General features: G+C 39.7%; 1 protein-coding gene across 1 annotated transcript in view; it reads left to right on the plus strand.

Annotated features, from left to right (window-relative positions):
* Window positions 1-23,169, plus strand: part of LOC121089972 (prolyl endopeptidase) — a 113,874-nt gene that overhangs the window by 74,352 nt on the left and 16,353 nt on the right. The window contains exon 11 of the mRNA XM_040597829.1: window positions 18,352-18,488. Within this exon, the coding sequence (XP_040453763.1) occupies window positions 18,352-18,488 (137 nt within the window). The remainder of the gene's footprint in view (window positions 1-18,351; window positions 18,489-23,169) is intronic.

Genomic DNA, 23,169 nt, shown 5'->3' on the forward strand with positions numbered 1-23,169 from the left:
TTCCTTTATTCTCATATACCTGAAGAAATACCTATTTAGACTAGCAATTTTTCCTAGCTTTGTCTGCACAGCATATATGAAACTTTAATGTGGTGTTGTTCTTTAGCAGTCTTTGAACATAACTGAGTTAAGATTTGAACGGGAAGTGTAAGGTGCCATGTATCTGAAACCTGAATAAATGGCAATTGGAAAATGCCACAGCGCCTATGTTTTGCTCTCTTGGATCCACTTTACAGGACTTTGTAGATGCTGTGCAGTGCAAGTGTGAACCAGTGATAAAGTTTACTACACTAAGTAAATTTATGGTAGAGCAGCTGCTTTGTAGTACCTGAGGTTAAGTTCTTACCCTTCAGCAGCCCAAAGCAAGAACAAATTAGCCAATTTACCGAAGGGAGAGCTGTCTCAATGTACCTGACATTTACACCGGGGTAAGAGCATGTCTGTAGGTTGTTGGCTCAGTGTGACACCCTGCAAGTACGTAGTCTAACATCCTGTGCATTAACTTGTGCGAATGCCCTTACCTTGAAAGACCGTGACCTTCATGAAGAAGTCAGACTGTTTAAAATGCTTGCCACACATCAAAAATTTATCCTGGCTACTTTTGTTAAATGATATATTAAGTTGTGTTAATAATTTTTCCTCTGCCAAGCGCTTCTTGAAATTTGTCTTTGCTTCCATGCTCGCTTCCATCCATCACAATGACAGACTTTTTTCAGGAAATAGCCTGGTGTGGGTTTTACAGGAGGCAAGAACGCTTTTGCAGGAACTTACAAATGGCACTTGCTGTAAGCTGTTTATTGCATCAATAGCTCCACTGTTGCTTTAAATAAAAAGCCTTTATTTTATCTTTACAAAGTTGCCAACTAAGTTCTTGTATGCCTCTCCATATTAACACCTAACAGTGACACCTAATCATGGATAAACAGTCTTCTGGCCTGGCTCACAACTCACCTACTTTTTAGCTTGATATGCAGCCTTGTAAGTGTTGAAGTTACAGCATTAAAAATATTGTTGGACTCCTTTTGCCATTCTTCAAATATCTTCTGGTAGTGTCCTTGAAATAGTTTGAGATGAACCAAAACAGATGTTGCTATTGACAGATGCACTTTGGATTAGCTCTTGCAGAAGGGTAAAATTCATAACACAACTTAGTTTCACAACTTAGTTTGATTTAAAAGCGGATGTTTTTTAGATACTGCTGCACAGATAAAAGAACAAGAAGTCTTAAAAAGGATATTTCTTTTCTTGCAGCTGGAATTAATTTCCTCTTTTGCAGAGATTTGGTTTTATAGGTGAAGTGATTTTCATGAGAGGTTTATCGGGGTTTTTGTTCAGTCTTTCACCCCATCTTTAAGCCCTTACAGGACTGATTTCAAGTTATTAGTCATTGATAGGGAAAATTTGTCTACAGTCATTCTAATTCCTAGTGGAACTTTACACCGTGCAGTTTGGCACAGTGGTTAATCTCTGTTTCAGGAAAATACACTGAGAGAAGATGAGTCAGGCTTGAGGTTGATTGGCAATGATGTGGGAGAAACTTGTGCACAGCACCTGCCCACACTATTCCTGGATCTCACCGTTGCTGGTTGTGTCATTCCATGAGCATTAGATTCCCTCATTAAAATAAAAAAATAACAGAGGGCAGCAGAGGAAAGCAGTGTCCTGTGAAAGCTGTAGTAAGCGAGACCTGCTTAGCAATGCAAGAGCTGATAATCATCATTGATTTTTCAGTGTAGTTATAGAAATGGTCTTAATGTTGTTTCTTTCCCTTTTCTATGTATATATGAATAGATTATCTGAGTTTGGAGAGATTCAGTAGCTTTGAATCTATCTCTGTTGAGAAAAAGCACTCGGAGAAGAAAGGCATGTACTTTTTACAGTGATTCTGAGCAAAGACAAAGAGTTCTCAACTTTTCTTCAAGGAAGTTTTTTTGGCATCGTTTTCTTCCTTCTCTTGAGAATCCAGCACAGCCAAAGGGGGATTGATTTTTGAGGAGTTGGACTTTCTTGCTTCTAATAGTATTTGGGGTTTGAATCCTGCCTCCGTCTCACAGGATGGAAGGGTAGAATTAATACATGGAGGAAACAAGCTGCTTGTTGTTGTTTGTTTCTATTTTATTCCTTTTATTTCCTTGTGGTTCCATATTGTGGTAAGGAAGAAGAAATGTTGGGGGGAGGCGGAAATGTGAACAAATGCACCAGTTTTAGTGCTTGCCATAGCATGGCAGACACCTGCCCTTGCAGGGGGAAAATAAGCTTTGGGCTGCCTCCATTAGAGCTCCTGAAGTTTTCAGCTGTGATCTCTGCCAGTGTTTTGGCAATGGCTGTGATTTTGGCACCAAGACAAGAGTCTTGTTCTGGAGGACATATCACAAAAACAAAATCATAGTGACAATCGTGGCAGCATTGGCTGTTTGCCTATGTGAATTTAGCATCATACACCCTTGGCATGTGGTTGTTACAAAACACCACTTTAATCTGCCATTACCTCTTCTAATTGCAGGTCAGTGAAGAAACACTAACTGAAAATGTAGTTCTCTAGTTTTAAGGCCACGTATTTCTTGAAAACCAAGAGACTGCGTATTAAATGTGTTACATGTTTGCAGCCAAAGTACACTCCATTTTAAGGCTAGAAATTGTCAGTATGAAGGACTTTATTTCTAAAAAAATATCAAGTGAAGAATTTCCTGTAATGGCCTTAACATGTTCTTGAACTTTGAAATTCTTATGCCTGAGCAGAGGAGTAGCAGTTGGCTCTACACCCATTATATTTAAGCAGTCCCACCCATGCACTTCAGGTAATTCACATGAGTAATTCTCACAGATCATGATATTCCTTAAGTGTCTGGAGTGAGAACCAGATCTCTCTATTCCAAGTAAGAGGATAAAATGATAGGACCTTGCATAGATTTTTTTTTTTTTTTACCGATACAGTTAAAATCCTGTTTTAAGGTTAAAATGGCTGGAGTTGCTTTATCCCCATCTTACATACCACATGGTATTGCTGCACAGTTTAGGGTGTTGGGAGCCTTTGTTCAGCAGAATATAAAACAATGGAAATGTGGTTTGGTATGGAGGAGTACAGAACTCCTCTTAGGAAGAATTAGCACAATACCAGACCACACAGCATGAAGGATAATACTAAAATACCAGTCTCTGTGTTCATTTGGATTGTCATACAGGCTTTGTGATTCACTAGTTCCAAGCTTTTAGATTGTTTGGTTTTCTGCTAAGTGTGCAGGGAATTGAAGACGTTCTTAAAATGTTGCAGTCTATAGAACCTTCATGCTCGACATTATTAAAATGTTCATTTGTTTTAAGCCTACAAGAGAAGTGATTGCTTAATAGCATAAAACTCATTGTGAAATATTATTCTTATGCCTTACCCAGTAGAACTTCTGTTTGAATTCACAGGGGTTTGTTTTCTGCTTTTCTAGTGAATGGACATGTTAGTTGGCATACTTGGTCCTAAGCTACATTTCATGCTTCATTTCTTTCTCAGAATTCCTTAAAACACAAGGTGAAATAACATGGATTAAAACAGTTGTAACCATTGAATATAGTGTAGAGAATCCCTTTTTACACACAGGAGTTTTAAACGAGAGCTTGAGAAATTGTAATGGAGCTTAAAGGATTGCTTTACAGGCTCCCGTGTATAAATGATTGCATTGTTAATTGTGAATAAAAAATAGTTTTGATTTTTACAACAAATGGCAAAATACATTTTGCCATCAGGAAGAAGATTTTAAAAATCCTTCACTCAGACACCTTAAATGAACATATGTATTTAAGCCTTCAGGAATCTTAATAGGTAGGTTCTTTGCTGATATAGAGAGATTAAAATGTGAATGTTGTTGCAGTGAAAATGCTTGTTTCTTGTCCTATTTCTAAACAAATCACTGAAGATTTCTTCCATTCTTTTTTTTTCTCCAACTTTCATATTCACTCTTTTGATTGATCTCACCTCCAGTAATTAACCATGAACATATTACTATTTTAATTAACTCCCTTACAAGATAAATAAGAATTCTATGTAATGATTCTCAGTGGGAATCTTCTTTCAACTTTTCTCCTCCCTTTTGTATAAACACATGAATGTTATTTCTCAAAGGTAGTGAATATTAGTAGCTTTGTTCTACAGGAACAGAAGCATTCAGAATTAAATTTGTCCGTGGTTGCACATTGATGAGGTGTTGCACTGGGTGTATATTTTGATGGTTTGCTATTCTAATGGTAGTGCTTTGCTACTCCTCTTTTGCTGTTCCTCAGAGCTGAGTCTTCAGATGTGGTTTGAAAACTTAGTCAAGCCAGTTATTAAAGTCTTACACAAGTAGCAGTTCACAGAACTTGAGTATCAATGAAAAGCTCCCACTCTTGGTATCTCTAATAGCATTAAATGCAGACAAAACACTGTCTTTTGATCAGTATAGTGTTTGTGTGTCTTGTATAGTGCAGACTGAATGGCCAATTCCATCAGTGGTACAGGATCAAAAACACAGGATGCTTCCATGAAAAAACTGCTCTGAAGCTCCTTTATGGCTTTTTAATTCTTGCTTAGACCAATCAGCCAAAAAAATGGAAAATTTCAGCGTACTAAGGACTGCACGTCTAGTCCTCTACTGAAAGAAAGAAGCGGTAGCTGCCACTTTTCTCTGTCCCTTTTTTGAGGCTAAATGTCAAATTTTGGTGTGCCAGCATTGTTCAGAACGAGAGCACTCCTCTGCAAGTGTGGGAATTTTTCTATCCATCTGCCCACCCATTACTTTGCCTCATGGAGCCTACCCAGAAGAGTGTTAAATTGGATGATAATGCTGCATTGAGGACAGATCGCTCTGGGACTACAACCACTGGTTTTATTCATGCAGCTGGCAAAAGATCATTATGTGATTGCAGTTTCAGGCATCACTGATGTGGGACAGCATTCGAGCCATTGATCTGGCAGGGAAGCACACTGAGTTCCTTTACCAGGCCACCAAAATAACCAGACTTCCCTGGTTGTCTTTTTGAGTACTGTGCTAGCAGTATAATGTGCTAGCATGTAAGTCTGTTGAATAGTTATTAGGTTTCCAAAGAAGGTGGTTTACATTTAGTAAGAGTTTTATATGCAGGTATGTATCTGTTTCTGCCACAGGATGGTTTTTAAATTCAAGCAAAATTGCAGAACAGTAGTAATTATAATTGCTTACTTGTTATTGAAGCCCATACTACGCGAGAATAAAGTATTGTGCACCCAGTTGACAGGTGTTTACACATCTGTAATATATATATGGGCAAGTTTTAAAAGATTTTGGATTTGACATTAATATTTAAATATTTCAACCATTTTCTGAAATGTAATACAGATTTTCAGTGCAAATGGTAGTTTTTTGAATGCATCTCTTGTCTCACCAGCTGTTCATGTAGATTATGATCTTGAAGGTCTTTTCCAACCTAAATGATGCTATGGTTTTAGTATGTATGTGTAAACTCCCTGGATGGCCTTCACAAACAATGATAGTTTTGTGAAAGGTAAAAGGTAGCCAGAAGGGAGGCACTTGTTCTCTTTCAGAGTCTTTGTCTTCTCCACTTCTGCTTTTGAAACCTCTCTTCTTGAAATCATATAAAATGTGGATAAAAACAATCTCATAAACTCACCTAATCCATTGCAGTCCAAGAGGTAGGGTTACTGGCTTTTTCTGCAAGAAGAGAGGAACCAGCTGCTTGCTACTGCCCAGCAGGTGGTTGCAGCTGTGAACAGAAAAACCTGTAGCAGAGCTGCTGTAATAACCCAGGGACAGAAAAACCAGGAAAGGGAATAAGCTACAGGACCTGAATGGGGTTGGAGGTGGTGCCAACTTGTGCACCTACCCATGTCCCAGAGCTGGCCATGCACCATTTCTGGCTTGTGCTTAAAAGCCTTCAGTCTCCCTAGGCAATCTGTCCCAGCATCTCACTGTATTTACAGTTAAAAAGCTTTTGCAGGGAGCAGGGTGTCTGCCACAAGGTCTCACCTAAATTCCCTTGCTGCGGTTGAAATGCATTGCTTTGTGTCCCTCTCATACATGCAGGACAGGTAATTCTTTTCTACTTACAGCAAACTTTGGCATGTTTAGAGACTCTGACTATGCGTGCCTGCAATTTTTTTTTCCTTTAGACTAAGAATAAACCAAGCAAAAACCTTCACTCTGTTCAGTTTTTCTAGCAGGTTGTATTTTCTGGGCCTCCTCTCACTCTTCTTTCTCTCCCTGGAATCTCTTTAGATTCTCAGCATATGGTGTGCAGTGGTTTAAACTGAATACAGCACTCTAGCTGAGGCTTTGCAAATGTTGAATACAGCAGAAAGGGTTGCTGTTGAGGATGAGTGATTTAGGGTCACTGAAAGGATCACCATCAAAGGTATCAGCAAAAGTAGTTTTAATGTGAATTTGTGGAAGTGTGACTTAACAAAGTTCAATGGCAAGGGACAAGGTTCACTCTGCGACTTACTACATGGATGAAACAAGAAGGAAGATCGAGCTGGAATGATCTACACAGAGACTGGAGGTACAAAAGGGTAAGGGAGATCCTCACAACACTCAGAGAGGACACCCTTGCTTCCTAAACTCCTGATGGAGCTGAACTGTGGCTTGGTCCAACCTTAGTCTCAGACCTGAACAACAGTTTATATCTAAAGGAATTAACTACATGGATTTCATAAGTATTAATTTAGCATGCTATCAGTCACTTACCAAGGATCTGTTGCAAATAAGGAGTTTCTCCATCTTGGGTAAGGAAGGATCTCTTGGTCTCAGGTAAGGAATCTCAAGCCTTGAGAGGCGTCCCGATCAAGGGGAGAGCCACTGGTGTGTGGTCCAGTCGCAATTTAGAGAAAGTTCAAATTGGACTCATCCAAAGATCTGTTGTTGTGAAAAAGTTGTCTCTGCTTCAAGGAGCAACCTCAAGGGGCATCGCAGTCTCCATTTATACCATCACCACCATGCTGCCTAGCAGGGGAAGCTCAATGAAGGCTCACTTAGGCTGTCATATTTACGGGATAAAGTGGTTGGCTTGTAGTCAAATTGCATACAATGGGAAGGTGTGCATGAGAATCCTCGTACCCACAACTTTCTTTGTTCCTTGATAAATGAGTCTTGGAAAAAACACCCACTATTCATGTGTAAGTCACATGAACGGTGCCCAAACCCATATGTATTGATGCTTAGTGGGTCACTCTGCTGCTTTGTGGGTTTCTCGGAGTTTTTGGCCCAGCTACAGCTCAAGCCTTTACCTCCTTTGGAGTTTGTACCACACTACTGCTAGTTTGGTTAAGGAGGTCGAGTGCATCCATCACAGTTACTTCATGTGTCTTGCAGATGAGACTTTGGCCTGCGTGTCCCAGTATAGGGTTTGCCTTTTCCCCTGACAATTCATTGTTTGTTCAAGTTCAATTTGGCATGTACTATAACGCCAAGATACTTCTCTGAATTATTTTTTTGGTTAGTTGTTCCCCATCCTGTATGTGATTGCACTTGTCAGAGTATAGTATGTTGCATTTCTGGCCTTACTGGATTGAATTTTACGTTTTTCTGGTAGTTTTTCCTTCTGTTTGTTACTCCTTCCAAAAGGCACTCCCTCGTCCCCTCTTTTCTGCAGTGTCTCAGTGTTTCCTGTTAGCAATTAAGCTTCCCCACAGCTCCATATTCCATTTAAATACTTTACAGTGGATGCATCTCTCATTCTGAATGGTGTCCCTGTAGACTACCAGGGAACTGGGGTGTTTTTAGAATAGAAATGGCTCTGGCAGGGCTGGGAGGTTTATGTTTCAGAGCAAGCACTCACAAGTTGGTAACTAGTTTATGCAGTCATTTATTAGGCTTGGCACACAACTGATACAAAGAGGTTTAAGGTAGTACAGCAGTCTGCAGAGAACAATATAGAAGGTTGTTGCTCCTTTGTTTACTTGCATTGTCACAGCACTCTGGAGTCTTAGTCATGGATCACATTCACCGATGTGCTGGTGCTTAAAAGCAGAACAGAGAAATAAATTGTGTTTGGAATGATAACTATGCATTAACTACATACAGGACACATAAAAAATTTAGAATTGGTAATATTTAAAACTAATGAAAAATTTAGAAAACTTCTGAGATAGATACCACTGCAGCTCAGTAAAATTATACTTGCTGTCTTCACCCACGGCCATTTGCTTGGTGGATTAAGATTTTTGTTGTTGTTGTTTTTGTTAATTAGCATTCATCACCCTGGTGGAAAAGAGATTGATAGAGATGAGAGTGGAAAACAGCAATTTCAAAAGTTGGTGAGATCTTACACAGTCTTGATTCAGACTTGGCGTAACTAAGTTGTTCATAACCCAGGAACATGTGCAAAGTAAATGAGGGTGTGTGGCCACTGGTTGGAGCAGGCTGCAATTTAAAGGAAAAAAAGGCAAGCAAATGGTACCATATCTTGTAAACTAAAGCTGCGACTCTTGCTTTCACTGTGAATATGATTCCTTTAGAAAAGAATACATATTAACCAAGATGATCATGTAATAGTTACGAGCAGTTCAGTTTCTACTGAGAAAATAATGTTTACTAAATAGAAATGAGTGGGTTTTGGACAACCTTTCTTATCAGTGTTCTATGGCACAATCACACCTCTTAATAATATGTTGGTGTTGCTGGACACTTTCAACCGCATAGTCTCCATTTATACAAACAGAAAAAATTTGCACTACTAACAGGTAAGGCAGAGCTAAAGAAGCTTCGTTAGTCAATAGCTTTTTATCTAGATAGATTTGGTGGATTGTTTTTTTGAAGTTGTCATTCACTGTTGAAGAGATTGGACAAACACAAAGTACTTCAATAACTACCTAGAGATGCAGTTGTGAACTTGTGTAAGTGGAACACATATGAGTGGGATTGATCAGGAGACTTCTTTCTTGTGCCCTCAGTATAAGGTCAGAAGTAGTAAAAATTTTAAAATACAGTATCTTGGGGCATTCTGAAAGAATGTTTTTCCAAGGAAAAGGAAGGTAGCAGTTCACTTTTCTACCAGAAAGGTTCAGTCACTAATTATGCAAGGTTTTTATCTGTGGGCTTTTGTCTGTTTGTTATCCACTACAAATTCATCAGTGTGCAATTTTATTAAGGGTAATCTAGTTTGCATCTTCATTTAGCAGTTTATTTGATTTTATCAAGACTGCCCAGAGGTACTGATAGAATATCATGTTTCCTTAGATCAATTATTTCTGCTCTGTCCTTGAGTCATCTCCCAGGAAATTTATGGGACAAGGGAAGCCTCTTAGAAATACCGTTGTTATTCATAGTAACTAGTTTTTCAACTGTGTAGATAAATGCAATAAAGAAATAGATTATTTTCTTAGTTCTGGCATGCTATTCTCACAGACAGGGAAAAATTGATACATAAATTTCCCCTGATGACTCCCTGAACTGCTTGCTTTTCAGCCAGTTTGTCAATTATTTTTGAAAGTAATAGTGCACAGCAATCACTGCTAATGGCTAAAATATAGACAAGATGCAGAAAAGCTTCAAAGCATAATGGTAGAATGCCTAAAATCAGGGGATCTTTTATCAACAGGAACATCCTTGACTTTTTCCCTCTACTTAGTGGTGTTCTTTGAACTGTTATCGCTCACTGAAGTTGCCTTGACATCATTAGACATTTGATCTGTTGATTTATTAGTAGTTGATTCATAGTGGTTGAATTCCTTATGACTGATATAAGTTTTTTTAATTTTGCTGTCTTGTTCACATTTTGCCCAAGAAAGGAAAGATTGCTGCAAGCTGTCCTTAGTCTTATGCTTTTTTTAAAAAAGACGTTCCTCTTTTGTTACTCATTTTTCTCCTCCTTGTTCCAACAGTATTACAGGGATACATCAGCATGCTTCTTGGTGTTCCTGTTACGAAGTACCTTAAAGTCTTAGTTATGATGCCTATCTGGAATTATGCCATCAATTGAAATTTTTGCTGGGTTGCTTCATACGAGTTTTGGTTTAATTTTTTCCTGAAGTATTGTTACAACAGTGTCATGAAAACTCATTCTCATAATTCTCTTCTACTTCTTGCTGCTTGCTGGGTGATTTTTCTTCATTACACAATGAGTACTGTAAATCTGAAAACAATAGATGAGCCTGAAGTACTGTTTCCACAGAAAGGAGATGGTCAGCAAGACACAGCTGTTGGAATCAATAGCATCTGATCCTTAGAATTATTTTCTTCTAAGCTAGCAACCCATATACTTTCTAGGACTTTATCCTTGACCATTCTTGGGGGATTTTTTTTTTCCTTCTGCTGCCATTTTGGTTTTTTAATAATGTAGGGGGAGGATAGGTAACTTTAAATTCAAGCTTAAATCTCAGAAATTAAGTTACTTGTAGCTATAATTTGAGTGAAAAACTGCACATGGAAGTGCTTCTAGGTGACCTGTTTATTTCAGTAAGTTCCTCAAAATAAATATTCACAGGACAAGTGATCTGGGACTTTTTGAAATTTGCATTGTCCATTGTAGATTGTCTCTGTTAATATTCAACCCAAAAAGTAAGAATTAAGAGTATTGACTTTTTTTCCAAAATTGTACTAACCACATGCAGAATTTTTGTAGGTGTTTAGTGATTTATAGCACCTCTTGTTCTGGGTAGCAAACTTGACATCTGTAAACATGGTATGATTCTCTAAGGAAGAGAGAGCAGAGTTGCTCTGAAATTGTCCAGCTATTGAAAGTCATAAACAAAATTTCTTGGCAATATAAGTGGAATATATGGATCCTCTTGGGGCTTTGACACAAGCTGAGCTCTTGACATCACCAGTGTCAAGACTGAATTTGTTCTGTGCAAAAATTTTTGGATGTAGGTTTACAGGTCAAGTTTGAGCACCCTGATCTATGTAGATGCCTTTGCATTAGGGAGAACAACCAGCAGTGGTTGTGTCATCTTTTTGAAACTCATGAAAGCTCAACAGCAGGGCTGTGTTGCGATAACCAAGCAAGTTTTGAGCAAGATGGAGTCAGAAACAGAAAAGCTGAATTAGCCAGTTACTGTTTGAGTGAATATCTCTCTTCCTCAGCATGTTGAATTAGATGCATGCACCTACCTCAGCATAAAACCATAAATAAGAATAGTTATTGTTGAGTAGCTTGCATAAGTTCTCCCCCTTGCTTACCCTGTGGTAAGTTACCTCTACATTTTTATTCTTACACTGTTTCTCATTACAGCTTGAACTGATTTCTAGCATGTAAAGATGAGTAGTGTTTACTTTCTAGTGCCTATATACTATTACAGTGAATTGTCTCCTATCAGAGCAGTTTTCTCAATGAAGTATAAAGTTGATTTAATGAAAGAAATTGCAGTAGCCAGCAGCTGTTACATATGTTTTTATTTATAACACTATGCTACTTCCATTGAGACAGGCCATTGCTTACCTCATGCTATACTACTGCTTCGTAATAATACGTTTCTTGAATGCATAAGCACAGAGGTGATTCAGGAAAGAGACTGTAACTTACAAAGCCCCCTGGGACATTTTTCTGTTTAACACGCCTACAGTGTACATTTAACTCAAAAGGTAAATGTTATCTATCTGATATGTCTGTCTACGCTGTACACAAAGTTCTCTTTAAGGCAAATTGATGAAAGAAAATGAATAATTGTATGTGGCAGATGCTAATTATTCTGCTGCAGGAAGCTCTGAGATCCCACTGAAAGGGACAGAGGATAAACATTGAGAGAAAAGGCAAGAAGTCTTTCAGGTTGCAGCAGTGGAGTGGAGGGAGTTCTTGTTGGATCCCATTTACCACTAAGGCTTTATGTAAAGGGGATGCTGCCCTTTAACTAATCTACAAAAGTGTGATTTAAAAACAATTCCTGCCATGCCAGTCTTGCAGCATTTCTGAACTTTCAACTGTGTTTTTCTCTTGCCTTTTCCTCTCTCCTCCCACCACCCTGTGAGACACCTCCCTGCAGTCATTTGCAGCTCGGCAGCTGCATTTAGTAAGGAGGCATTTGTTCTAAAAGACCATCTCCTGGCACTTTGCCTCTGTCAGCATGAGGCTGCTTTTTGTCCCGGTGGGTGGGTGGTGAAACAATTTCTTCTAAAAGGTTTCTTGATTATTTTCATAGCGCTTTTGAATGTCTATAGTGGGTATTCTTCTTTCTGAGTTTTACCTGCATGAATTTTTACTGTACTGAGTTACTTTGGCCCCTGTCCAGTTCTGTATTAAGCAAGCTTTGCAACCCAGACAGAATTGCTCTGAAGCTAATTTAAGAGGCTTAAAGAAGATTGATGAGGATTCCCCTTTGAAGAAACGAAACCTCAGATCCCATGGATTTGCTGTGTAGTGGTAATAGTTCTCTATTACTTCTGACTTCTCGTTCCTTTTGTATAGAGGAATACTAAAACTGGTGGTTAGTAAGAGCTGCTCTTACAGGTGGCCATTGGCCGGTTGCCAGAACTGTCCACGGGGCCACTGGTGGTCTTGTACTTGGGTCCATGCCACTGCTGCAATAAATCAGATGTTTTGCTTGTGATGTGCTATATAGCCATTAGTCCGGGACTAATATCAGGTTTTCTGTAAGGTCAGAGGCGATGGGGGGATTGAATGAGCTGTGGTGAGGCGGTGCAGAAGGCAGCGCATGATTCTCTTTGCATAGATGAGATTTCTGCCCTGGCATCTCGAGGATTTCCCCCTGCCTGCCAATGCTCAAGTGTTCAGACTTGCTGGTGTGAAGGCAGGGTCTTTGTGGCTTGCCTTCCTGAAGCACCGAGTGGCAGCTGTTAGGGCTTATCAGTGGGAGGTGTTGCTGTGTACCATTGTTCAGCCTCGGGCACCATTAGCTCTGAACCTAAATACAGGTCTGAACACCCTGATGCCACAGCTTGGGTAGGAAAACCCTCTCCAGGGACTACTCCCTTAAGTTTACTCTTCCGGTCATCTTTCAAAGATAGTTGTGTGGGATTATTAAAATAGTGAGCCTTTAGCAAAGCATTCACGATGTTTGGGGAAACATGAGCGACATTATGTAATTTACTATGAATTCCTCATGCTTTTCTATGTAAAAAAATTTCATCATATGTAAATATGATGAGAAATCTTCATCACACGCTTAATGAAGGAAATAATACTGTATGTGAAACTGGACACTTGAAATGCAGTTCCAGAAAATAAAAGACTTGAAGTAGTGATTCCCTTTGATAGGCTGGCCAGCACAGTGGTGCCTGCTTCACTGGTGCCTGTGGGTGCTGGGACCGAGCGGGGTGCTGTGGTTCTCTAGCGCTGCCTGGAACCTTGTAGGGGCAGCTAGTGGAATCACAGCAGCCACGGGTGAGGGCAGCCTCTCTTATCCAGAAACAGAAAACAATTGCTAAATCTTATAGGACTGCTACATCCTGTATTTGTTTCAAATGAAAAGGCATGATGTCAGTAAAACGCTACAGAAGACACTGGAACAAAACTCATTTTAAAAGCATTCTCATGATGTTATTAAACCTAAATTATTGAACAAGCATTTTTAATAAGGAGTATTCCAGTATCATGTATATGCCTTTTTAGTTGCTCTTTGTAAAATTCTTTGGCGTTTTGTACAATGGATGTCAATCTAATGACAAGTGTCACTCTTACCTGGTTTTGATCAAGCACACAAAGACATGGAAAGAATTGATATCTCTGGTATGTAGTACCTAATCTTGGAAGAGAGGCTGAGAGAGACTTTTTTAGAATCACTGGTGGCTTTCTAAGAATAATTAGCCTACGGTGACTCAGAGAGTGTTTTCAAGTCCCAGAAGTCAAAGTTTCTTTTCATATGTAAAATTGAGGTATTATCTGCAGAAATAATTATTTCTGAAAAGCCAAACTAATCACTTTTTAATTGGATTTTATTTCTTTGCCAGTAATGAGCGAGTCTGAAAAATTATAAAAGGTTTCTAGACATTCAGATATTGTTCACAGTTTTAAAATATTTGCATTAGACCCATTTGCATAAGCTTATTTTTTATTTGGGTTTTACAGTGGTATTTCAAAACTTGTGTTGAATCTTGCCATTGTAAGGTTGATTTTAAATATGTACAAGTTTGGGGTTCTTTTTTTTGCTTAGAAGGATTTTGGGGTTTGTAAAACTGAGATGATGTCAGGTGTACATGCACTTTTTTCTCCCAACACAATTTTAATTACATACATCTTTTGATCTCTCCATTATATAAACAGAGAAAACATGTCTGAAAGAAGTGAAATGGAATAATTACAAATTGCTGAGTGTTTTCAATTTTTAGAAATGGAAGTTTCTATTAAATTTCAGTAGGTTTAGGTATTTTTAATTATGTGTCACAGTGTGAGTATTCAGGCAGATTAGTTTTATTTCTTTATTTGTTGTGATGATTGTATCACTTGCTTTAATATTAAAAGATACTGATTTCATATTTACTCACAAGACAAGTCACAGTGGATGACTGCCAACATTAGTTTTGGTTCTTTGTGTCTGGCTATATTATCTCTACAGACAAATGAAAGAAAAATTTTGTCTTCAACCTCTCTCTTTCAAATCCTCTTAGTTTTTCAAAAGCTACAATACGTAGTTTTGCCTCCTGGTGACTTGAGATGGAGAGGATGCTTCTTGTCACTGCAGAGGCAGAAGTAGGTAAACTTGGAAGTCTTTCTGAATTTAGGTCGGTGTCTACAGCGCTGGCTGATCGCTCCCCTCTTCCCTAAGTGAAGATGCACCTAACATAATACTGCACATGTAAAGCAAATAATGATTAGGAGGACAAAGATGTCCCCAGGAGTGAATGTATAGAACTTTTTTTATACTACTTAACGCCTGAGTATTTACAAACCCTATCACACAGCCATTAACTGTATTTACTTGTAAAACTTACTCTATAAAATGTGTTGGAAGTAAACTTCCATTGTCTTTTTTATGTGAAAATGAAGTGTAAATTGCTTTCAAATGACAAATTTATATATAAAAAAACAAACAACAAAACAAACAACCCCCCCCCCCCCCCCCAACAACAGCTCAGAAAACCACGAAACACCACTCTGTAAATGTATATGTATGCACTAAAGAAGAATGACTCAGATTGGGTTTTGTGTGGCTTGTATAGCTTAATTTTCGTGTAGTTCATAGTAATGAGTAATTGTGTGAACAGTGTTGCTTTCTTCCTGGGTCATAAGAAAAAGCAGAGGGGCTATAAATTTATGCCACAGGTTCCAGCATCTGAATTGAAAGTGATTCTGGCACTGAGACCCTGCTGCCATGTGACAGATAGGGACATTAGTGTGAGACGAAGTGAGCTACAACTATTTCAGTGCTCTTGTACTGGTCCGGTGGTATGCTCCTAGAATAGCACGAAGGGTTGCCTGCAGCAGGAGTGCCCTGTCAACCACACAGCACTGCTGGTGCATTCCTGGAGGTTGAAAATCTTTATTTTTAGCATGTCCCTCCTTGAATGGTGAGTTTCAGCATTCATAATATGTCTGAAGCATTATTATTCCAAAATCACTTTGCTAATTTGTCCTCCTCTTATATGTGCTAATGGCTGTAGTGACATGTGTATCTGAAAATACATGAGCAATGAGTAATATAATGTGACCAGTACAAGTGGATCACTTCTATCTGTGATAAAGCAGAAAACAGTAGTACCCTTTTATGAGCGTTCACTGCTGTAAAAGCCGACAGCTTCTAAAATTAGGCATGAAATACCATCTTGAGAAATCCTTTTTTTTTAGGGCTTGCCCTTTCCAGTTTACCTTAATCTTTGAGATAGAGGCACTGTCCCTTTATTGGTGACATGAATAAACCATTTGACTTGCTTCAGAGATAACACCTAATTTAAAGGTGAGATTGAATCAGTTGTTGAAAATAGTCTATTTGGAGAAGCTTAAATGGCTTCACATATCTTGGTGTCTCACCGAATTGATTTCCACCGCACTCCCATTTGTTCCTCTCAGAGGGAGAGGTAATCATTATTTTAACAAAGATAAGAGCGAAAACTCTTAAATTGCAAATGTCACCTTGACGTGCATCTTTTTTGTTGAGTTTTCATTTAATGGTATGTTACTGATGATGATAAAAGCCCTACTGAAGTCAGTTTTCAGAGTTTTAAAAAAATACCCCCTTTGTTAAAGAGGCAGTAAAATTAGTGGCATCCTTTAATCATTGGGAAAGGACTGGCCAACAGCAGTAAGTTGCTGGAAACACAAGAGGGCCAGGTGCTCACTTCGTGTGAATTGCCAGCAACAACTGGAGCTGATGTATGGCATTTTAGAGGGGAGTCTCTCTGGAGCTCCTCATTGCCAGCCTCAGCAGTTTTTCTGTCCATCAGATATTTTATTTGTTTATAGTGTTTAGATAAACACTTAAAATGAAAATCCTTTGTATTCTACTGTTGTGAGTTCTGATGAGCACTTGTCAGTAAAGGTACAGTTGCGGCAGTAGTTAGAAACTGATTTTATCTGTGTAAAAATGCCTTCAGGCTTTTGTTCTGGATTTTTCCATCTGCTGCAAACTGTGAAATGTTGAATTTTATCTAGAAAATGTCTAGAGGTTTTGGTGAAGCCTTCAGACGTAGATATGGTTTCATTTGAAATGGCTTACATTTCCTTAGCAATGATTAAACTGAAATTAAATGTGATTATTTTGTTTTCAACGTGCTATGTGGATTTACATGTTTTGCATTACAGGCAATGCTCAGAATAAACGTGTTGCACAGGTTCAAATTACTGTTGATGTTCATGTGTTATAAAAATAGATCCTGTTGATCGTGTGCTTTATAAAGTATGTTAGGTCTGTTTCCCTTAAAAGCACAGAGGTTGTAAACATGCAACAAAATTATAAGAATGTCATTCTTAATGTACTGCTGCTTTGTTCTAATTAGACTAGAAGCTGCAAATAATGATGCTAAAACCAAAGCAATGAAAAGTAGTCAACCAGAACTTTAGGACAAGTAGTAAACTACGTTCGAAACCATGTGTTTTGCTTGACTGGCAAAGTCAGACATGCTCAGTCCTAAATTAGAGTTCGCAGGCAGATACATGCATAAGAACAAAAAGATATGGGAACTGTGTTAAGCAATTGCAGTCTATGTTTGTGTACGTGTAATTTAGCTTTTACATTCACACAGTGCTGTGGCAGTAATAGAAAGAGATATGAAAGTATGTGCTGCATGGATACTCGGTGTTTTGGGAGCTGATTTCCTGAGAGGCAACAGGCAGTTCAGTTGTCTTGCTGGATGGATTTGGGGGCTCTGCAGGGTTAGTGCTCCTGCTGGATGGATTTGGGGGCTCTGCAGGGTTAGTGCTCCTGCTGGATGGATTTGGGGGCTCTGCAGGGTTAGTGCTTCTGCTTCTAGCTGCTAGGTAATGCCTAAAAACCCACCAAGTGCCACAAAAGTTTCTGTTATGACTTACGTTACTACCCTGATGAGATGAAGAGGTCACTGAGACAATCTGGAAAGACTGCCCAATGCTTAGTCCACTTTTGCTGGATACAGACTTGCTTTTGGTGAATTCATGCTGCATATGCAGGTGTTGAGCAGTCAGCTTTTTGCTGTTTTCACAAGTCTTAGTAAGAAACAGTGTCTTCAGCTCTTCAGAGTTTAGTCTTTTGGCTTGAACCTGGTATGTGGAGTGACTCCATTGAGTAATGTTGTTAATGCCAATGTATTAATACTAAAACCAAAATACTGTGAGTTTTAAAATATCTTTGGCCTGTTGCTTGTGATTATGTTTTTGCAAGCAAGGCCTGCTGCACCAACTGATGTAAAGGAGTTCTCTGTGATTTCAGCAGTAAAGACCAGATCTTCAGAGTTTTCTCTGTTATCCAAACCAATGCAGTGTTTAGTGGGGTCACACTAAATTACCACCCTGCCATGAGTTTGTTTCTTCCCTGTCCACTGTTCTCTAGTGTCTGAAATTCTGAATTTTTAAAAAAGGATAAATTTTTAGAAATTATAATTTTAGATGATTGGAAATCTGGTTTTAGTTTTGTTTGTTCTCCTTGCCAGCTCAGTCTTTGCTGCTTTCACATATGATGGACCATGCAGGTCTTGTGTTTTCACAATGCAGTCTTCCCTTGCAGAGAATTGTATTGTTTTTGTAGAATTTTCTCAAACCCCCTTGTATGTAGAATTGATGGATAAGATATGTAAAAATGATACTGTCATACCCTGTGTATTGTCTCATTTTGATACATTTTCCAGAGCCATTAAACAACCAAGCGGGTAATGGCCATTGCTGAACCTGACCTAGGCAATTGATGCAGATTGCTCAGAAAGTTTTACCTGCTGACCACCATGGAAGTGATCACCTCTGATTTTTGTTAACAGCAGTTGTGCAAAGTTACGACAATAACAGCATTTCATATTTCTTTTTCTCTTGTCTTAGGTTTTCTACCCTAGCAAAGATGGTACAAAGATCCCGATGTTTATTATTCACAAGAAAGGAATTAAACTGGATGGTTCTCACCCTGCCTTCTTGTATGGATATGGAGGCTTCAACATATCAATTACACCAAGCTACAGGTATGTGGGGTAATTTATACCTTTTTTTGAAGTGTCTGGTATTAACAACTGTCACAGGCTGAGGCCGGGGTAGACTATGGATCTGACAGAGTAATGCATTTCAGGGCCCTGAGGAGCAAGATGAGGGCCTTAAGGACTGCACACCAGTGTCCAGGCATCATTTGTCTGATTCTGAATTCAAGGGTTTTGCCCAGTGTCACAGAGCAGAGAAGTGCTGTGCTCTTCTGAGGTTTACAGCAGGCACCCTGCCCTATACCTTAACCTATTCCTGCTGTCACTGAGCTCAACAGAAAAGCATATAGATGTACGTTAAGCAAGTCATTGAGCCTTTTACTGAACTAGTAACATACGAAGTTTTCTTTTTTCCAAGTTACACAGTTACCTATGTCTAAATATTATAGAAAAATCACATATTTGTTTAAATGAATGTAAATAATTTAAATTTGGCTGTATTTTCATATTATACTTTTGAGATTACATCAGAAGCAAAATCCTACTGTGTTCCCATTTTATCAGGAAAGAGGATATTCTGTCTTGAGATGCATAAGATACGGGCTCTGCATATGCAAAGCAACTAATTGTAAAGCAAAAATGCTGTGTGCAAAATAGGTTTTGTAGCCCTCAAAAGCCATAAGCTTTATTGAGTAGATGATCGCTTTAAAGCAAAAGCTTATTTGTTCAGCAAGGGAGTTTGAATAGACTTACCGAGAGGCAGTGACTGTCTGTAATACTTAAGAAATGCTTCTAGGCAGTCAGGGGAAAACCAAAGTGCAGAGGACTGGATGGAGGGCAGTTTTTCAGATAGGAGAAGAGCAGCTCACCAACACAAAAAAAAATCTATTATGAAACAGTCCTATTAAGTTTAGGTGCTACCAGTCTTGCTTTAGAATCGGCACATTTCAAGCAATCCTTTGTAGTGCGTGCTTTTCCAGGTCACTGTGATTGTATTCCTCAGTTTCTTGTCCTTTCTAGTGAATACCTTGTCTAACAATGGACTTCCTTTCTTGTGTTCTGTGATTATTTGAAAGCTTTTTATCTGCCTTGTAAAGCTATGTTTTTAATTTTCTGTGGTTTTAGAGAGACACAATTATATAACCAGAATCATTTTAAAATTCCTTTTTAGATTAGGTTCAAGCACTGATTTATTACAGTTTATTGTAGATGCTGAAAACTGTGATAGAACTTACCATGTTTCTTTTTTAAAGTAAATATTATGTATCTATTGATTTAAGGTAAAATTTCACGTACTGCAGAGCTGACACAAGCTGGCTGCTGGCAGAAGGAGAAGGTATTTCACAGTGCCTCCTTCCACCTCCCATCCATTGGCCCTGGTGCTTACTGGATCCTTTGTTAAGCTGATCTGCTTCACAAGAATGGCAGAAAACTGTCCCATCAAAACTGAGTGGGTGGTTTTCTGCCATTTTGGCAAGTTAAAATTAACTCTCATGGAAGTCTAGCAAAGAGCAGCAAGAGGGTGCAGCTGACTCAGAAGAGAGGAAGATGGGAGATGGGAACAGTGACGTATGTCTTCCTGAACCCTATGAAACCTTTATTATACAGTTCATAAAATAAGAATATGAATCTGTAACAATCCCTTAAAACTAAATGTACAGAGAACTATCTGTCACTTTCAGATCAAAATACATTATCCCACTGACAATGTAAATAAAACACAATTGACCACATCTCCCATATCATTCTCTCCTTGTAATATCAACATGTCCCTTCTCAGCCTTTCTCTCTCTAAAGGAAAAATAAGATAATCCAAAGCCTTTAAATACATCATTATGGTTAATAACCTGAGAATTGAGTACTCTGTGAGGAATTGTGTTCCAAAAGTAGGCAGGCAAGATCAGAGAAAGAAAATCGTTCCAGAGAACTTATGCTAGGAAGGCAGGATGTCCAGTTCCCCCTTTACCTGGCAGATTCAAGTAATGTTTGACCACATCCCTGTTAGTACATACTGCAGTATTCCACAAGGAGTTCCCAGGTCCACGTGCTGTTCCAGCCACAGCCCAACACCATGATTCAGTCTTTTTTTGTTGTTTTTGGGGGTTTTTTTGTAGATGACCCACAGGCACAAGTGCTAGAAAGCAGCCACAGGATGGTCAAGGCTGAGGCATCATTCACCTGATCCTGAGCTGAGGCTTAGCTATGGAAGTGCGACTAAGTAGTAGCCTTTAAAAAAATCAATCAAACAAACAAGTTCCTGAATAAATATTCCTGATATTGTATTTGAACTTGAGGCTCTTGCAACTTTTCACAAAGCACTCATCTTCTCAAACAGTGGTTTGTTTCTGTCCTGTATTTCTTCAAGCCAGTACAATGTTTTTTACTGGTATTTAACACCAATTAACATGAGCCAGCACTCTGACTTGGGGAACGTATTTCTCCTTAATTCAGAAACTGGTATTGCTTTTCATTTTTTCTCCAACACAAAAAATGAAAATAAAACCTTCGTCACTGAAAGCAATAGAAACAAACCAACAGGTTAGACGATTCTGAAATAACGATGAGAATGATAGTCCAGAGTCATTAAGTCAGTTACAGTAGCAGTTTATTTTTGAATCCAAGCATGCATCTTTTATATGCTCCTCTGGACCGAAGAGCTACATTTGGTAGCATTTCGAGTATGGTGCCTGCTAGAGCTGTCGTTAATTGTACAGCCTGCATAGTGAGTACAAGTGAAAGCTGATGGAACTGACACCAGTGGCTTGGCAGAGCTGCTGGGGAAATGCCATCACAAACCTGCCACTAATGCCTCAGATTCAGCTAATTACCCTGCAGGAACCAACCTGTTTCCCTTCACTGTTCTGTATGTGCCCGTGTGGGTACAGGAGAAGCAATTCCTAATGCATCTTGGAGTACAGCTGATTGTGAAGCGGACTGTGAAATCGCATTTCAGCGCTACAGGGCCAGGTTGTACCAAGCCTTCAAGTAAAGAGGTGGTGCAGGGAGAGACTGTAAGCCCAGAGAAAGGGCAGGCAACATAGCAGCTGCTGGCAGGGTGCAAAATTACTCTTTTCAGTTAAGATTACTATTTGCTACCACTCCCTCCTGCTGCGTAAAAGCCAAGAAAGGAACCAAGTGCAGTGACTCAGGATTTTTTCCCCATAACCGGTGCACTATCCCACATTTCTCCGTCAACTGTAATACCTGACAGCAGATCAGTAGTTCTGGGAATGCATTCTTGCTCCCTGAAGCACAGCTCCTTATGTTTTTTCTATACTGTAAAAAACAGTACCTGTTTTCTTATTTTTTGTTATGCTCCTTAAGAGTGACAGGGTCTGGAAGGAGCTCTCCGGGGAAGAAACAATCTTCTGCTTCCTCCACTGGCTGCTTCCTGACCCTCTTGCCCTTTCCTTTACTCTTTTTATTTATGCCGCTCCCAGGAGAGAAGGAAAAACAGGGATAATGAGCAAAAGGCTATAGAGACTGTTGGAAAGAGCTGAGAGCCAGACTTCCCTCTGCAGAATGAGGCATTTCGTAGGCATTCACGGCGACTGGGCAATTTGCTGTGACTCAGACACCAAGCTGACTTGGAATCAAATCTGGAAGCAAGAACCCACCTGGAAGAACACAGGAGGCAGTAGCAGTGTTGTGTATGACACTTGAGTTTTGTTCTGTCTCATCACTTGGAATTTTCACTTTTTTAAAAGTCCTGATTAGATACTTAAAAAAACTGGTTCCTTGAAATTATAAGTCACTTTGAGAAATCTTGTTGCAAGATGTAGGCAAACCTACCTCAAACTATTCGTCAAGTTAGGGTCCTGTCTCACTTTACTACTGACCATACCAGGGTAGGTATTAATTAATAGTCATTGGCAGTGACATTACTAGATGTATATGTTGGAGTATATGGGGTAATCACAGAATGGTCAGGGCTGGAAGGGACCTCTGGAGAGCATCTGGTCCAACCCCCTGCTAAAGCAGGTTCTCCCAGAGCAGGTTGCACAGGATCTTGTCCAGGCCGGTTTTGAATGTCTCCAGAGCAGGAGACTCCACAGCTTCTCTGGGCAGCTGGTTATAGGGTTCTGTCACTCTCAAAGCAAAGATGTTTTTCCTCATATTCAAATGGATCTTCCTGTGCTGCAGTTTGTGCCTGTTGCCCCTTGTCCTGTCACTGGGCACCACGGAAAAGAGCCTGGCCCCGTCCTTTTTGATGCTCGCCTTTAAGATATTTGTAGACACTGATAAGATCCTCTCCCAGTCTTCTCTGCTCCAGGTTAAACAGCCCCAGCTCTCGCAGCCTTTCCTCATCAAGGAGATGTTCCTGTCTGCTCATCACCTTCATAGCTCTCCAGTGGACCCTCTCCAGTAGTTCCCTGTCTCTCTTGAACTGGGGAGCCTAGAACTGGACACAGCACTGCAGATGCAGCCTCACCGGGGCAGAGCAGAGGGGCAGGATCACCTCCCTCAACCTGCTGACCATGCTCCTCCTAATGCACCCCAGGATCCCATTGGCCTTCTCGGCCACCAGGGCACACTGCTGGCTCATGGGCAACTTGCTGTCCACCAGAACTCCCAGGTCCTTCTCCACAGAGCTGCCTTCCAGCAGGTCAGCCCCAGCCTGTACTGGTGCGTGGGGTTATTCCTCCCCCAGGTGCAGGACCTTACACATGCCTTGGTTGAACTTCATTGGGTTCCTCTCCGCCCAGCTCTCCAGCCTGGCCAGGTCTGG

This window comes from Falco naumanni, chromosome 6, assembly GCF_017639655.2.
Source record: "Falco naumanni isolate bFalNau1 chromosome 6, bFalNau1.pat, whole genome shotgun sequence".
Lineage (NCBI taxonomy): Eukaryota > Metazoa > Chordata > Aves > Falconiformes > Falconidae > Falco > Falco naumanni.